Source organism: Diaporthe citri (assembly GCF_014595645.1).
Source record: "Diaporthe citri strain NFHF-8-4 chromosome Unknown scaffold_18, whole genome shotgun sequence".
Classification (NCBI taxonomy): domain Eukaryota; kingdom Fungi; phylum Ascomycota; class Sordariomycetes; order Diaporthales; family Diaporthaceae; genus Diaporthe; species Diaporthe citri.
In genome coordinates this window covers 154,465-173,870 of record NW_025064863.1, presented here as the reverse complement: position 1 = coordinate 173,870, position 19,406 = coordinate 154,465, and the positions used below count along the sequence as shown (strand labels likewise).

The 19,406-nt window shown below is 30.7% G+C and overlaps 3 protein-coding genes across 3 annotated transcripts; 2 read left to right on the top strand and 1 right to left on the bottom strand.

The window, feature by feature from the left end:
• Window positions 1-1,813: 1,813 nt before the first annotated feature.
• Window positions 1,814-2,500, bottom strand: INS49_005500 (uncharacterized protein; the record flags this gene model as incomplete). Its single annotated transcript, XM_043166279.1, has 2 exons — window positions 1,814-2,362; window positions 2,429-2,500. 2 exons carry the CDS (start codon window positions 2,498-2,500, stop codon window positions 1,814-1,816), a joined length of 621 nt encoding a protein of 206 aa, XP_043017059.1.
• Window positions 2,501-5,112: 2,612 nt separating this feature from the next.
• On the top strand, window positions 5,113-8,209 carry INS49_005499 (uncharacterized protein; the record flags this gene model as incomplete). The annotated part of the gene is made up of 2 exons (XM_043166278.1): window positions 5,113-5,263; window positions 8,205-8,209. 2 exons carry the CDS (start codon window positions 5,113-5,115, stop codon window positions 8,207-8,209), a joined length of 156 nt encoding a protein of 51 aa, XP_043017058.1.
• A 9,820-nt stretch (window positions 8,210-18,029) lies between these two features.
• Window positions 18,030-19,104, top strand: INS49_005498 (uncharacterized protein; the record flags this gene model as incomplete). The annotated part of the gene is made up of 3 exons (XM_043166277.1): window positions 18,030-18,404; window positions 18,488-18,543; window positions 18,750-19,104. The coding sequence occupies 3 exons, from the start codon at window positions 18,030-18,032 to the stop codon at window positions 19,102-19,104; spliced, it is 786 nt and encodes a 261-aa protein (XP_043017057.1).
• Window positions 19,105-19,406: the final 302 nt, after the last annotated feature.

Sequence of the window (19,406 nt, the reverse complement as noted above, 5' to 3'; positions counted from 1 at the left end):
AAAAAAGTTAATTAAGCTCTTAAAGCCCTTATTTTAAATTATATTAATATTAGCCTTAAGCTACTTTAATTAATTATAAATAAAGTTAATAAAGCTTTTTAATAATTAAAAAAAAGCCTTTAAGGGTTAATAATAATATAATAGCTTTAAATATTATTAAGATAATTAAATAATATAGCTTAAAAAATATATTATATTTTAAAGGCTTATTAAATTAATATCTTATTTTTTATAATAATAAAGGCATTAATAAGGTTATCTTTAAAATATTGCTTTATAATAAAGAAAATAATATTTAAGAAAAGTTTAGTAATTAGAAAAAAATTCCTAATAAAGATATTGAGAAGTTAATATAGGGTAGGTATAAATGCATTTATGCATATATGCAAGTATAAGCCGGCCAGGATTAAGGGGCGGCCAAGATCAGGGCCGGGGATGTTAACTAATTAAAGCCTATCAAAATTCGAATTTATATACTTAATTTGCATGCCTAACTCGCACGCTTAATTCGTATACCTACGCTTAATTTATACGCTTAATTTATATATTTATGCTTAATTTATATACTTAATTTATATATTTACGACTAATTTACACGCTTAATTCGTATACTTATACCCAATTTATATACCTAATTTACACTTAATTTATATAAATATATAAAATGTAAATTAGGTATAGGTATGTGAATTGGGCGTGCGAATTAGGCATGGGTATATGAATTGGGTGTGGGAGTTGGTGTACTGGGGGCAATATATACCCTTGTATCATCCGTTTTTTACCTTGCGAATATCCGTATTCCTAATAATAAGCTAGTAGGAACCTAGATAAGCTGCAAGATTATCAGGAATAAACCACTACTTCTTAGCATCCTAGATGCCGGCTGTTTGCTTGCAGGTGACTTAGTCGATGACCCAGATAAGCGAGTGCCGGGCCGGGTAGCCCTGTCTCATCGTCCTTAGACGGCGATTAAAGCCATGACCGTGATAAAATTCAATTGTACTGTTCCCCAAGGTTCTCTCATAATTACCATTACAATCCGTCCCGGATTACATGCCCAGTGAGGCCGTCGTCGTGTCAACGAAGGCACAAGATGACCAAGAGGAGGGCTTAGCGAAGCTGCAATTTTAATAGAATAACAATGTATTACATACTATTTTCCACAAACTTGCTGCCTTTATCAGAAAAGATGCATTGTGCTTTATCTTTTTAGGACACTCATTGTCGTCGTTCCGGCTTAAAGGAGGAACTCAAAGCTATATAATATTTCCACACTAAAGATCAACCAGATCAGCAGAGAAGGTGCTATATTCCTTCTGGCTTTGGCCACACTGTATTCTTCCTTTTAACTGTTCTGTCTGCTTAGTCGCTCGTTTCTTCCCTAGCAGCCTAGAGCGTACGCAGAAAGTCTTCGGCGGCTTTGTACATCCCCTCGTGGTCCTCTCGCGGATACACCTGAACTTCCCCCTTCGTTCCCTTTGTTTCATCCTGCTTATTTACCTTCTTAAGAAGGCCTTCGTTGTTAGTTACAAGAGTATAGACGCGGAGGAGTATCTACCTTGCAATACAACCCCCCCCCCCTCAAAGCAGTGCGAAATTTAGACTGTCTTGCCTATTAGCTGAATTACGTTACGATCATCTTGAATTGAAGATCCCACGAGCCTCAGAGTCCGGCTGCTAGCTATATTGATCTCTATAGGTGTAATTGAAACGAGAGAAAGGTAACACAAAAGGTGTCCCCGATATAGTTATCAAATATATCCAGACACCCGCCAGCACACTGCTTAGACGAGCCCATCGTACAGCGTATCGTCTATGCGGCAGGCCCCTGCGCTCCAGGGTTGCGAGCTTTAGCGACCTCGGCAGCGGCCCACTGGTTTATCAGAGCAATCTCCTTGATATCTCTGGATCTCATCATATATTCCCACGCCAGTGCGACCTTGTTAGTGCCCATGAGAAGAGCGCCGTGGCCCTGAGGCAAGAAGAAATCGTAGTCTTCGAGAATCTCCCGCCCACTGAGATTGTGTTCAAATTCTCTGTCGGAGAAATTTGCTTCGATCGTTCGCCAAGACCCTAGCTGGATCTTGCGAGCATCGTCTCGGAAGTAGCCGATCTCAACCTTGACATATGTTCTGAGCTGCTGATGACCAGTGGCCCCTGTCACCCTGCCGGTTCCTATTTTACCACCGTAGAACCTTCCCTTGCCGGACATCTCGTCCCAGACTAATTTTTCAATTGTCTGGACTTCAGAACCGGTATCGAAGCAAACCGTGAATTTTGAACCAGCCTCTACCTTTCGGAGGTCCTCGGCTGTTAGTCCTGGGGCTCTAAAAGCTGCAGGGATGCGAACTATAGCAAATATCTGATTCAGAGTTAACAAAATCCTCAGCTCAAGACAAATTCCCTGGGGTATGTAGTGCAAGCTCACCTGGTGCATGGTCGTGGGTCCGCTATAGTCGAGCTTCGGCTCTACATTCGTAAATGTGGCTACTGCTAGCATCTGATCCCTAGTTGGACCTGGGACCTAACAAATAGCATTAGGAGCTGCTTGCTTGTAACTCAAATACCGTAATCAAATACCTTATTCGGCCCTTCTGTAACCGTATTGGAATCTGGGGTGCCGGCCATATTCTGTTCAGCCGTACCGCGCTATAACGGGAAAAGAGGTTAATCACTACTTATGGCTAGATTCTGAACGGATTTGAGAAGGTAAATTTACCCTATCGTATACAAGCTTTTGGCCACGAGCATCTAGAGTAGCCAATATCTTGTCGAATTGAGCATGTTGAGCAATGCATGCTTTTCCACTAATAGCGAACAGGGTGTGCGATGAGGAAACGTAGGTCCCAGTCGTCTTTGCCTTGGCTAAGCAGGCTGCGATGTTCTTCTTCCTGTTAGGGTCTGTCTCCGCTTGAAAGTCTCTCTGGATGTCTTGGATGATTCCGTCCATGTTTTGCTTTCGAATCTTTTGAGTGAATTGCTCCCTGGGAGACATCTTTGCAGTTGGCTTAGACATATCGTAAAATTGTTGATGAAGTCGATGAATTGTTGAAGACAGAGGTATTGATATGATCTGGCAGTTTTTGAAGCTTGACTATTGCTTTGTCAGAAGTTTGTACAACGAGAAATGGCGGCTGTGCCTAGTGATGAGAGAATCACAGGAGAAACAAAATCTGGGGATGATGGGGATAGATATTGTGATGATGGGGAGAAATCTTGGTTAATGCTAACACCAAGTTGCAACTCCTGAGTGGAACAGCCAGTGAGTTTTATATTGCATCTGTGTCGAATTCTCCCACATTACGATCTCCACTACGCACGCCTTTCAGAGGCACGATTGAATCAAGGCCCACTGGTCATGATTGTGGTCGATGGCCGGACTAATTATAGCTTCCTGGACTGGTCACATTGTGGACGACTCCCTAGGAATGGCCCCAGGAACCCAACATTGAGACACGGAGACCAAAGGGTGGGGACCTCTTATCCCAAAAGTAGATGTTGTGGCTGTTGGCCCACGTCTTGATGTAGAGAGGGTCTCTTGCGAGACTTCTACTGTCCCTGCGAAGCTGATCCCTACATGAGAGCTTTTAGTGCGAGATACACAGGCCATGACGATCAAACCACACAAACCGCCACTGAACCAAATACGAGTACCAGCAGCGACATCTAGGCATAAAAGATACACTATCAATTGGGTGATGTTTATATTGTTGGATTTCCGAGCCAGCCTAGCTGTGCAGCCAGGCAACCGCCCAGGTGTGGCCAGTTCTGTTTGACCCACGGCGAAGTTGGGTCGACTGACCACACCACCATTGGACTGGTTCCAGGATAGGACAAATGATCCACTTTGCGGATAAAGGCAGGGCTCCGCCCCACCTTTCCCATCGCGAATAGCAGCGTCAATTACCTACGCCGCATAATGCAACATGATAGCGCTTCTGTGCCGCCAACAGACATGCGGAATGCCCTCCTGGCCTTGACTCTATTATCCACTTGTTCTAAAAATATTTTGACGTATTCGACGATATTTTTGGCATGACGTAGGGTTATTTTTAGCAGAGCATATCGTACAGTTGAGACAGGCGATGCCATTGGATCATGGGCTGCAAAACCGCTGTGCTCAATGGCTTATCTAAGCCTGCATCTATCCTACTATTATAAAGCGTTCAAATTTTCCTGTCATCAGACTCGATGCAGTCTTTCTATCACCCAACGCTTGCCAAGTCAACCACAATTCTCTGTGCCATTCCTCATATTGCTAAATCTTTAATTGTTTCGATACGAGACCCGGCCTACCTGCCCCAAAACCTGACCCCTTCGATGATAATGTCAAGCGACCCATCGCAACCTCAAGACCAGCCTGTTCCCACGGCCACGGCACCAGGCGGGTCCACCGAAAGCGGAACTGATTCGTCTCCAGCCACGGTTACTGGCGCCACAAGAGCCGATGCCGAGGAGGTGCAAGGCCACATAAGACTGGTGGAGGGTAGTATTAAAAATGAATCAAACCCGGTCCGACGACGGAACGCCGAGGTCTGCCTGGAATTCGTGAAACAACACGGATACCCGGCTCAGGGATATCGCTTCTTTATCCATGAAGGAGTAATAGAAGTTCTCAAAGAAGACCGATACGAGCACAGAACAGATGAGCTCGCAATACAGACCCCTGGTTGTCTGAGGGATACTTATAGTCTTGTATGCGGCTGGCCCTTTTTCTTTTTATCACCGTGCTTCTTGGGACATTGTGCTTGTGACTAATCTTCGCTCATTCGATCCAGTACCCTCCTTTGACATTAAGCCCCAGAGCATATGAGTGACACGAGCATTTTGGGGCTCCTCTAGAATGACTTCGGTTAATTTTGTGACTAGGCTCAGTCACGGAGTGGGAGTCAACCAAGTGGGGATTTCATCACTCACATCGCTGAAAGCGATGACTGGTCAGGGGCTTGGCTAATCGCAAGACGTTGATAGAGTGATGTGAGGAGCTGTCAGTTCAATAGATAGTTTAGGTAGCTTATAAGTAAATCTGATAGTGTTTTCATTATGAAAGCCATGGACTCCAACGTCGTGATGAGGAAAAGCAGTAATCCAACCCGTCTATTGTGACCAGTCATGGGCGGTCGCTACGTGACCAATGTTGGGCTTGGAGATGTATCGCCCCCAGACTGGTCATCGCCCCCAGACTGGTCATCGCCCCCAGACTGGTCATCGCCCCCAGACTGCCTGCTCTGCGCCTCGCGACCAGTCATCGCTCCTGGAGTTGGTACCAGTCACACCCCCCTTAGGCTGCCGTAGCCACCTCCTAACCAGTCATGGCTGCCTTATTATAACTAATCACACTATAAATACTGGTCAGCATCCTTATTATTAACACAGTACGGTTTTATAACTAATACTAACGACTTTTTTTCCAGCTAAGTAATCAATTAACTATCCTTAACCCAAGACTAGTTATTATATAAGGCATTTCCATATAAGCGCCACATACCAATATTAAACCGCATCACTTCTAAATGCTATCACTACCTCAGGTATCAACGCGCTAACACGAAACAATTATTTACATTATTTTACTTTCCAACCCCCTTAGGAAGTCATACCAGCCTTAAATGTAACCCCATTATAGCAGCGTAAATACAGCACATACAACTACCTAATCACTATCCGGCAGTTAAGAAAGGTACCGCGAGGCTTGCCAACCAAGTAGATACCAGTTAGGACCCATAAGGCTGCCAATGCAGCACGACTAACAAACCAATCACAAAAACGGCAACGCCAACAGCATCACAGGTATTATCACAATCACTATAAGTAACGCATATAAGCTAACTCAATCCTCGGCTTAATTATCTAACCTATAATTTGATTAAATGCCCGTCAAAATCCGGGCTGCTTGCCACGTGCTGGCATATCCCGAGACAAAGTGTCTTTATGCACGGGGCAAGTTTAACCAAGCTAAGCCCCACTCAGGAAAGCTCGCCTTAGGATCACCCCCCCTCACCGTAAGCATAATCAAACTCTAACCTCATGACTATTCCAGACTCAGGGGCAGGTCAACTCGAGGGACGAGTATAGAGGTAGTAAGTACACTAGTAGTGGCCGGCACGTTAATTTTGGACCGCATGCAGGACCGCAGCAAGATGAATTCCCAAGGTTCAATGGCTCAGAAATGACATTCTGGTACCGGGCGGTATAGATTCTCAAGACGGAGACAATCCAAACCGGTATCAGCAGAGGCGTTGGCCAGCCTAGTCTCCCGGAATGGGCTGCGTGTCTCGTGACTCGACCTTTGCACGTGGGAGTGAGAAGCCTTTAGCAGAAAGGAGGAAAGCTCACCGTCGTCTTGGACGCCGTCGTACTGCTTGACGCGATTCAGGACGCGGCTTCTCAAGGATCCTTGTGTTATGGTGCGCTCTTTTCACCTGTGCCCCAGACACCGAGTGTGGTAGGCAGACGGTGGTGACATGCAGGGTTAGGGTTACTCATGTCTCAGGCACGCACCACGGACATTCTTGAATTTTCCTTTAAATACTAGCGCAGGTGTAGCCGGGCGCTGCGTCCATGGACACCAGACAGGCTCGTGGTCTTGGTTGTAGAAGTCATCATAGCCCATGATAATGAAGCTCATCTTGCCTTGCCTCACCGCAGGGTGCGGCACTACTTGCTCGCTCAGGCCTACTCTCATGTCCCGAAGCTAACCTCAGCATCAGCATGTGCATGTTGCGTGACCGTGGAGGGAGAGACATCTGCTTACTGGATGGATCTATCCCTCGCTTGGCTAGAACCTCTCGACGCCTGCTTTCTGAATCGGTCTCATCTTACCGCGGTCCGTCTCTCGGACTATTTATGATCTGCGTGCATGTCAGATGCCGAGTAAGCAAAGTAGCTAAAACCGACTTCCGCATTTCCGAGCGGAATTGGCTACCCTTGAATAACAGTCTCAGACAGCAGCTCCTGAACTCCGCTCCTTTAGTCCTGGGCTGAGCCGACCTCGGGATATCTCAAGCACTGGAGGGAGTGCCAGGTAGCATATCCGAGCGGTGAGCTGGTAGGTTCTTTCTTCTTTTCTTCTTCTTTCCTCCTGGTTAATATGAAGTGATTGTATTGAGGATTTATTTCTCCTGAGAGTCGAACGTTAGTGCTGCGTGTTTCTTAAGTTCGTTGTCAGAAGATGGTTCACTGGTGCTCTCACAGCGGGACGATGAATTCCACCCTCCCCTGCAAAGAAAAATGTATACATTTTCCATAAATAGCATAGCGGTTTCACCGCTAAGCCGCTTTGGCGCCTTGGCGGTGACCGATATATTGCAGGACTTCTTCTCGCTTTATATAAGCTTTATTATTATCTTAAGCGCGCGTTATGGCGGCAGCTGGTAAAGTATATATTATGGTGTTATAATGCCCTAGCCCTTTACTAGCCTCCTTTTATTAGGAAATATATAACTGCCTTGCGCTGCATTAATAATAAATAAGTTATGTATATTCTTATAGCTATAATTATACTCTTTTAAATAATATTGCTTTTATAATATAATTCTTATTATAAAGTATTGTATTATAATGTTTTATTGCATAATATAAGTTATAATGTAAATATATAAAGCTATATTGCTTGGGTAATATAGCTAATAGCTAGTATTAGCTAATTATAATATTTAATTTGCTAATTATTATTTATATTAATATTTACTTAATATAGCCGCAGCCTTATAAGATTTTAAACTTTAATATATGCATTATAAATGTTAAATAATAATTATAATATATACTTTTTATTCTTTTTACCCCCTTTTTATAATATATATATATATAAATATATATAATAAGCATTTTTAATAAACTATAAATTCTTTATTTAAGTTATTATAGCTTCCTTTGCCTTTCTTTTAATCCTAAATGCTAAGGTAGCCGCCTTTCCTTTATATAAATAATTCCCTTTATATGCTATGAAAAGCTGCTACCTTAATTAAGTATGCGGTTTTTAAGCTAAATATATATTAAGTAAATGCAGCTTATATAATTATAAAGGCATTAATTATTGCTAGGTTTACTTAAAAAGCTATATAATAATAATACTTAGCTTTAATTATAAACTTCTTAAGTAATTAATACTTAATAAATTATAAAGTTATATAGCTAATAAGATTATTTCTTTTTCTTTTCCTTTTATTATTATCTTAGCTAAGTATTAATATAATTTATAGCTTAACCTGCTGTTTATTTATTAGCTTATAATAAATTCTTAATAAAATATGCGTTTTTAAGGGTGGCGATTAAGTAATAACGCTTTTTATTAAAATAATAATTTCGCTACCTTACTTATATAAATAATTAGCCATTACTCCTAGCTTATAAATTATAAAAGATGCATAATAAAATATAATAATTAAGTTAAATGTTATATTAATTAATATTAAGTAAATAGTTTAAAAATTATATTTTTACTTAATAATGCTTATATAAATTATATATATAATAATGATTTTTATAAGTATAATATGCTAAGTTTTGCGTAAAATATATTATAATAATTATAGCCTTAAGCTATTAGCTTGGAATAAAACCCTTTTACCTTTATTCTTCTTATTAATAATGCATTGCTTATATAAAGTTACCTTAATAATATAGTTTAACTTTAACTTAATATAAAACTTTTTATAAATATAGCTAAGCTAAACATTAATTACTTTATATTAAATAAGGTAAGGATTAAGAATATAAGCTTTAAGGGAATAAATTAAGACTTTATGTTAAATTATAACCCTAGGTTAAATTATAATTTTAAGCTAAATTAAAACCCTAAAGTTTTAATATATAAGGAGATTTATTAATAAACTTAAAATTAGCTATATAATTTATATTTAAGTTTAAGCCTTACGCTTTAAAGGTTTAGCTTTATAAATATAAAGGAGGATATTAAGTAAGTTATATCCTTTAAATAAGATAATAATGCTTCTTTAATAAGGCGTTTTAATATTAATATAAATAAGTATTACCTTATTTATAATATAAAGAAAGAGGCTTAGCTTAATAACCTTAACGTTAAGATTTTATCTTTATTGCCTTATATTAAGGTTTATTATTTATTATAATATTAAAATTTAATAAATTTATAAAGGAAAGGGCTTTTAATTAAGGGATTGCTGTTAATTTTAAAGAAATTAAAGCAGGGTATATATTTTCAATACTTTAATAATAATAATAAGAATAATAAAGATTTATAAATACTTAATTTACTTAATTAATATTATTAAGATTACATAATTAAGTAATTAATATTTTAATAATAATATTATTAAAGATTATATTAATAAATAAGGCTATTACTTTAAGTTAATATAACTAAGTTAATATTTTTATAATAGCATTTTTATAAGGTTAGCTTAATAAGAGCTACTTTAATATTATTAAAGAGTTATATTAATTTATTAATGCTTTTTAATAATTTATAATAAGATAACTTTTAAGATTTTAAAATATAAAAATGCAACATATTATACGCCTTTATAATAACTATAAAAGTTGTAATATTATAATTATATATTTAATAATTTTAGCGGGAAGTAATAATTAAGGAAAAGGAGTTTAAAAGTTAAGGCATTTAATATTTTTATATTATATAAACTTTTATATTACTTACTTTAAAAGGTTTTATCCTAAGATTTATTAAATAGCAGCTATTATATTACCTTGTTTATAAAGCATATAAAGGTTTAATTATATTATAATTAATTAATCTTATATATAAATAATATATTATAAACTTAATTATATTAATTAATGCAATATTATATTTAATTAATAAGCTAAATATATATTTTAAAATATTTAATTTATTAATTAAATACCCTTATTATATCTTAAATATAATTAATTAAGTAAAAATTTTACCGTAACTTATCTTTTTTTATATTATACCTTAATAATTATATTATAATAAATAATATTATTAATAATATTATTATTATCTTATTAATTATCTTACTTTATTATTATTATAAAAAAATATAATCTTTTGCTTAAGTTTAAGGACTTGCTTATTTATAAATTATGCCCCTTGCTAAAGTAATTTTAAATAAACCATTTTATAAGTTAATCCTTATTATATAAAGCAATTAAATATAATAATAATAAAGTTAATAAGGTAGCTTAATAGCTTATAAATAAATATAATTATAATTAATTAATATAATATCTTATAATTAATATTATATATTACTTATAAGATAACTTTAACTTCTTTACTTATAATAAGGATAATAAGCCTAGCTTTATATTATATTATAATAATATTAATAATAGCTGCTGCTCTATTTTAATAAAATATATAAAATTATTAGCAAGAGCTTAAATAAACGTAGCTAAGGCATGATAATAACCAGAGTTATAATAATATTTATATATTTTATATTTAAAAATATAAAATATATATAAAATATATATATTTATATTTATATTTAAATATTATATTTATATTTATATTTAAATATTATATTTATATTTATATTTATATTTATATAGGCCTTGTATTTTATATTTATATTTTTAAAATTTTAAATTTATATTTTATATTTAAAATATAAAATATAAATATAAATATAAGTTATGTAATATTTAATTTAAATTTTATTTAATTTAAGCATTTTAAATATATTTTTATTTTATTTATATTTAAATTTATTAAAAAGCTATAAATACTTTATATTTAAGGGGAAAAAAACTTAAATAAGATAAGACTTAAATAAGAAGATAAGCTTTTTTTAAAAAAAAAATACTTTTATATTATATATAATATCTTTTTAGAAAAAGAAGATATAAAATTAAAAAAAATATACTTAAATAGCTAGTTTTAAGCTTATTTTAAAAGAATTTATATTAAATTTAAATAATTAATATTTATATATAATGTATTTTATATTTATATTTTATATTTATGTATTTAAATATATGTATTTATATTTATATTTATATTTTTATATTTATATTTATATTTTATATTTTTAAAATTTTATATATTTATATTTATATTTATATTTTTAAAATTTTATATATTTATATTTATATTTATATCTTGTATTTTATATTTTTTATATCTTTATAACTTTAATAATAATTTACCTTATTAAAATAATGTATATTAATTTTAGGCATAATTTATATTTTAATAATCTTACTTTAAGCATTAAAGAAGCACTTAATATAAAGTTCTTATATTAAATAATTAAAAAAGAAATATAATTTCGCAATAATGCCTTGTATAATAATTAATATTATAATAAATAAATTAATTAACTATATAATATTTAATAAGCTAAATATTTTAATTCTTATAATATATATATTACTTAAAAATAGCTTTAATACTTTATTTTAATAAGGTAAATTATTATTAAAGTTATAAAGATATAAAAAATATAAAATTCAAGATATAAATATAAATATAAATATATATAAAAATTTAAAAATATAAATATAAATATAAATATAAATATATATAAGTTAATATAAAGCTTAAGGATATAAGCGTTGATAAGGAAAATTATTAATTATTTAATACTTTAAGAATAAGATTATAATAATAATAGCATATTAACTTACTTTAAGAAATGCTTTATAATAAAAAAGGCATTATGGATTTTAATATAATAAGTTTAAACTTTATTAAGAAGAAAAATAAGCTTAAAAGAATTCTTAAGATATTTAAAAAGTAAAAGCATTATTTAATATAAAAATATAAAAGGAGAATTAAATATGTATTTAAATTTATATATAAATAAAAAGCCTTAATAAAAGCATATAAATTATAATTATAAAGGAAATAATAAGAATTATAAGGATAATTAATACTTATATAATAAAGTTTGGAATTACCTTTCTTTATAATAATGATTTAAGTTTTAATTATTGTTAAGCTAAGCATTTAGCATCTTTATCCCCCCCCCCCTTAGCATTTCTCTTTTTAAATACGCTTTGCAATAAAGTTTAAAGGTAAAGAATTAAGAGGAAGATTAAGAGGAAGAGAATTATATAAGAGGGATTATACGCTACCTTATGCAATTATTGAAACGCACCTAATTATATTATAAGGCTTATAAGGAAGAAAATAAAAACTATAAAGAATAAGAATAAGGAAGAGAATTAAGAAAAATAAAAGGAGTAAAACTATAAAAAAGAAGGATTATAAGGAGGATTATAAGAAAGAGGATTATTAAAAGTATTATATTAAAATTATAAATTAGCAAGTATAAAGTATAAAAGAAAGGATTATAAAAGAAAAGACTTAAATATATATATTTAAGATATTAACACTCCTTATTAATATTTTAAAACCCTTAAAGCTTTTAAATATAATTAAGGGATAAAAAGGAAGATTATAAGAAAGAAAACTATTAAGATAAAAACTAGCTAGCTATAAATAAAGCTAAATTAAGTAATAAAATATTTCTTTAAGTTAGGATTAGCTAGCTTATAAGTTAAGGAACTTATTAACATTATTATTTCCATCTTTTTAAAAGATATATTCCCTAGGTTTACTTATTAATTATAACTTAGTTAAGCTTATATTATACTTTATAGTTAATATTACTTTATAAGATAATGCTTATTTTTTTTAAAAACTTAAAGCTATTTACTTTTAAAAAGCACCCTTATTATTACTTAAAGCTAAATATATAAAGGAATTTTTAAGATAATATATAATTTTAATAATTTTAATATTTAATTTTATTATTAATTAAGGCTTTTTTGCTTATAATTTTTTTTAAGCTTATTATAAAGCTCTTTTTTTTTAATTATTAATATTATTAATAATATTTTATTAAAGTTATTAAGTTTTATTATTAATAAATAAGTATAAGAGTTAAAAGTTATATATTTTAAATTATATAAGTTATATAATTTATAATAGGAATTTATAATTTATAATTTAATAATTTTAAGTTTATTTATAGCTAGTAAATAATAAGAGCATAAGCTTATAAAATCAAGTTATAAAAGTTTCCTTATAAGGTAAATATAATACTTAATTTATATATTAAGGTTATTTATATAAGAAATGAATAATATTACCCTTAAATATATAAAATGCAATATATAGGGCCGTAACCTTTAATTTAAAATTAAGGAAATTAAATAGCTAGATTTCTTAATAAAATAATATAGTGAGTTACTTTTATATTATAAAAATAACTTAAATCATTAAAGTATTGCTTTTATAATAATAAATTAATTTAAAAAGTTAAGGAGTTTAATTTATTATTATATATATATATTTTTATAACATGTTATGGTGGTATAATGAAAATTAATTGCTGGTTTACTTTATATATTTAATTAATAAATTAAATATATATTTTAAGGTATTTAGTTTATTAATTAAATATATTAAGCTAACCTTATCTTAAGGCAGGGTTATATAAGCTATATATTAATAATAGCTATATTATAAGCTATTTATTATAATAATAAAATAAAAGTTAATTAAAAAATAAATTATATAACTTAATTTTTTAGCTTTAAAGCATTTAAAGGTAAAAATTATATTATATTTAACATTTCTTATAATAAAGTTATAATATATTAAAATTAATGCATTATAATTATAAGTAAATAAGCATTAATAAGTTTGCGCTTAATTAATTAAGTAATAAATTAATTATTCTTATTATAAGTTAATATTTAATTAAAATGCTAATTATATTATTAAAATTATTAAGCTTTATTTATTTAAAAGTAAAAATTATATTATATATATAATTTTTTTTAATAAAGATATAATATGTTAAAATTAATATCTTATAATAATATTATTTAAATATTTATATCTCCTTATTAATCTGTTTTCTCTTTTTTATATAATAAAAAGAAGGAGTGTTTAAAAGTATTAAAAAGATTTAGCTAAATTAAAGGTTAAACTTAAAACTCCTAAGTTTATAGAAAAAAAAAAGCGTTAAAGCACTTTAAACTAAAAGTTAAATTACTTAAAAATATTATTATTATATTATTTAGCCATTTATTAATATAAATATTATAATATAAATTAATTATATAAAAAAGTATAATATATAAATAAAGTTAATTATTTATTATCTTAATTTATATATAAGCTTTATTCTTATTATTATTATACTCTTTATTATATTATAAAAACTTAAATCTTTACCTTATTATTATATCTTATATTACTTATTGCCTTAATTAAAATAGCGTTAAGCTATAAATTATTCTTAATACTTAACTTATTATTTAGCTTAATAGCAATAATAATAGCAATAATAATTATATATTAAAGTAGCCTTATAGTTATAGCAATAAGGGAAGATAAGGTTAAAATTAAGATTATGCTTATAATATACTTTAATTTAAGGATAATAGCATTATTATTAATATAATAAAGTAAATATTTATTTAATAAATAAGTTATTAATAGGTATTAAAAAATAATTATAATAATTATACCTTGCTTAATAATAGCTTAAGCATATATATATAATTCTTTAACTGCTAATTTCTTATCTTTTGCATCCTTTATTTTATATTTTATTTTATAAGCAATATTTATTATAAGGCTATTAATTATTTATTAACTTTTTGCTTCTTTTTTAATAATTTATTATATAAGGAGTTTTATCTTATATTTATAAATTTATTAAATATTATTATTTATATTTATAAGATCTTAACTTAAGGCCTTAATAATTAAGCGCTATACTTTTAAGCATGTTTATTAAATATAATTTATAGGTTAAATATAAAGTATTTTTTAATTTCTTTATTAAATAAAGGGTTGTTAAGGCGAATATATTAATAATTATAAATATAAGAAAGGTTAAATATAAATCCTTAAAAAGATAAAATGCATTAATAATATATTATGCAAATTAGCATTTAATTAATAAGCGGGATATATTAAAATATATATTTAATTTACTAATTAAACACTTAGCTATATAATACTTACCTTATCCTTTATCTTAATAATAATATAATAATATAATAGTTTATATTACTTAATAAACTTATTAATATAATTTAATTAACATATATTTTCATTATGCATTTTATTTACTAGCTTATATTATTTTTTAAGAAACCTTAATGCCTTATATATTATATAATGTTAAACTTTTATAAAAAAGCTAATATTTTACAATGCTTTATAAAATTTTATCTTCTTTATTATAAGCTTCTCCTTAAAGATACTTTTTTATTATTTAAGTATCTTACTTATTATATTATAAAGCTATATAAAGTTAGCAAGATAATTTTAAAAATGCTTTTTAAAGGCTATATATAAACTCTTAATATAAGATATAGCTTATAAATTATAATTATAATTTTAATTAACTGCTTACTTATAAAACTTATATATATATAATAAATATATATTATAAAGATGCTTTAATATAAGCTCTTTATCTTTAAACCTAATATATATAACACATTATATTAAACGTAATTTTACTTTAAACTTAGCATAGCAAAAGTCTTATTATATATATAAAATATTATTAATATTTTATATTTATATTTAGCTAAGGAATAGCTTTAGCTAAGTAATCTTTTACAACCTTGCATTTTTTAATTCTTTATATTAAGTTGCTTAATTATTATTACTTAAGAGTTAAGATATTATACTTTTTAATTATAAATCCTTTGCAATAATAATAAGCTTAACCTTTTTTAATATAATAAAGCTGCTTATTAAAGCTATTTTAATTTTAAATAATAAGTTATTCTTATGCTAAAGATTACTGCTCTTATTATCGCCAATATTACTAAGGAGTATGCTATTAAGAAAAGCTTTTTACTTCTTTTTTATATTATAAATTATATTTTTTATAATATATTACTAGCAAAGCTGCTATATAATTATTTATTTATTTTTAATATATATATTTAAAAGCGCATTTTTAAATGCTTTATTAAAGTTGCTTAATATAGCATATAAGTACTTAACCTTATTAACTTTAGCCATAATAAAGAGTTATTTAAAAACTTATTAAAATAAATCTTTTCACTCCCCATTAAATAAATAAAATATTATATTATAGTTAATATTAATATTAATAAATATAATGCTTATAATTTAATAAAAAAATATATTAAATAAATTAACCTTATATATATTATTAATAAATAAAACTTTTAAATTAACTTTTTATTACTTTAAGCATTACTTATATATTTAAAGTATTCTTTTTAATTATAATATTTTATCATTAAGTATTTTATAATTAATCTTAATAATAGCTTTATTAATGCTTTATTTATTCTTAAGTTTAATAATAAAAAGTTATATAATAATAAGCTTAACATATTTATTTTCTTTAGCTTTCTTTAATATATATATAATATTAATAGCTTTATATAATCTTTTAATTTTATCTTAAATTATTATAGCAATATTATTATAAGATAATTTTTAAAGGTAAATAAGAAAGTAAATATACTTTATAATATTAAGTATATAAATTAACTAATAATTATATAATAAGTTAAATATATCTTACTTATTAAGTATATAGCCTTTATAATTATTATAAGTTAACTTAAGGCATTATATTTTATTATTACCCTTTAATGCTATTATTAATTATATATAGCTATATTTCTTTATAATATTTTTATCTTTTTAATTATAATTAATAAAGTTATATATATAATAAATAATAAACCTATTATTATATTTCTTTATTAACCATTATTTATATTTATAATATACATTAAATTTAGCTTTATATATGCAATAAATAATAAATGCTTTTAAAATATCTTAACTATTAAATATAATAATTTTAATAAAGTTTATAATTATAAAAAGGGCTTAAAGGTTATATTTATCTTTTATAAGTAAGATATTATTATAAAATTAAAATAAAGTTAAATTAAATATAATAAAGAAGGTAAATATAAGTAAAGTAATTAATATTATATTATATGTTATTTAAAAGGATAGTATAGGTATTATGCTTTTTTATTTATAATTTATTAATATAAAGATTTATTAGCATAGGGGTAATGCGCTTTATATATGCTGCAATGCTTAGCTAATAAGTTAAATATATAAAATTATATATTTAGCTTATTAGCTAGGCATTATAATGCATATAGCGGTTATAATATTAATTTCAACGCTTTAAAGTACTTACAATGCATAAGCATTATTTAATAAGCATATAGCAAAGTCTTTTAATATACCTAGCGTTACTGCCAAGGCTTTGCTTGCTTAGCGATGGGACTGCTAGCCATTTATAGAAAATGTATACATTTTTCTTTGCAGGGGAGGGTGGAATTTATCGTCCCGCTCTCACAGCTGGGCCGCTCTGATTACGAACAGAATGATCGACCTCATAGGTGATCGCGCCTGGAACACACAGACACACTCGACTATGGCTCAACTGTTACCTCACATTCATGTTCAAGACACGCACTCGTATCTGAGCCGTGTCAACCAAGGAAATCGATGCCCCGAGACGCCGAGGACAGATGGCGTCTACACCTTACTTTAAGGCATGATCCTTATGAGACTCGGACTCTATCCTCGGAAAGGAGTCCCAGTCTAAGATCGACCCAAGCAAAGTGTGCTTTGTTTCTGATCTTGCGGCTTTACCATACTTGGAAAGGAGGCTGAGTCCAAGATCAACCTGAGGAAGGTATGCTGACTTGCTTTGTCTCTGATCTTGCGGCTTGTGCGGTATCAAATTGCTTGATGACATGGCACCTGGAATGATCGCGAGAATTTTACGTAATATCGTGGACTGTGGCGTTCAACAGTATAATGCGTCTAAGACAATATCATCATCAGCTTTACACTTCTTCGTTTAAGACGGGGGAAGTTGACAAGATATAAATAAGGATTAAGGCCAACTTGAAATCTGGCAAAACGAGAAGCCAGTCCCACCCGAGTCATCACAACAAGTCTACAGCTCGAAGACTATTACTTCTCACTTGTTGCCCCCTTGCTTCCAAGCTTACTAAGCGCGAAACCCGTCACACAGGCTCCAGCTTGACCTTATAAAGTAAGCAGAATGCAGCTCTCTCTCGCAGCCGCCGTGGCCTTTTTCCTCACCGCCGCCCCTCTCTGCAGCACAGAGCCCACCACAGACAACAACCCAGGTGTCTTAGCTGCTCGAGCCCCAGAGGGCTTTCGGCTAGAAGTGCGTCAGGAGTCGGTGGACCTAGACATCTCGGACTTTGACATCGAGGACGTTGAGGTCGACAACCTAGACGCCCGTGCCACCGTCCACTGCAGCAACCAGGGGAAGATCAAGAGAGTCAAGCCTGAGTACAAAGGCAAGTGCGACCCGGCAAACAGCGTCGGTTTCGGGAGCGCCCACAATTGTAAGGACGGTAGGAGCGGAAAGTCATACCTCTGCGTCCAGAGCGACAAGGCCACCTGCTATGTAAGTCCAACGGATGAAGAACAAGAGTACCATTGCCAGAGACCGCCGAGAAGGAGCTGATCAGCATAATTCGACAAACGCAGACCGCCAGCGACGCCAAGAAGCACAACTTCGAGAACGGAGAGTGTTTCATCCGGAAGTAGGAAAAGCCAGACCGAATCTGACGCTGGCTATCTCCTTTTCGGTACTTTGTTCTCTTTACTTAAGCAATCAACGCCATCTTTATTGTTTTTCGACTCCGATCATACTGTGTCGCTGAGACTCCCTCTTTCTGAACCACACACTCCTTCTCAAATATTCTGTCATCTACCTCACTATGCAGTCCCATGTCCTTTCCGGAAGCAGTGAAACGCTGTCCACTGCAGTGATCCACGAGATCGCCAACGCCGGCGCGCTGGACGAGATCTCAAATCATCCAGGGGCTGTGCGAAACTACATTTTTCACAACGCCATGCGAGACGATAAGACCGGCAAGACGCAAAAGTCTATCCTATTTGCTGTCTACCAGACCGGCAAGCAGGGCCCGCAGAACGGATACCGGCTCTGCCTCGTTCATCAGGGTTTCTATATCGCATCTGCCACCAGGCAGGATGCTGGCGCTGAGGAGGACGATATCGACCGTATCGAGGCGGCCCTTCCGAGCGACAGCCATGCGGAAATCGTCATCTTGGGCAATCGGACGGAGAGTGGCGGGACTTGAGGAATTCACAAGGGGACGGTAGTGACGGAGACCATTACACTTTCCCACTTCTTAACGCTCATTTTCTCTGCCATTACCATTGGTGGAAGCTATTGGGTATGAATGGTAGCACAGGCAGACTTCAAAATATGAGATACGGCTCTCTTGACCGGCCTCTTTTCGGTCCTTAGCTGTGCAACAGCCACCGGCGTGGTCACCGCATACCAGTATCGCATGTCACATCCCCACAGATATGGCGCAGTAAGGGATTCTTTTTTTGGAAGACATGTGTATTCAATCTGATAGTGCCTGGTACCGGCTAT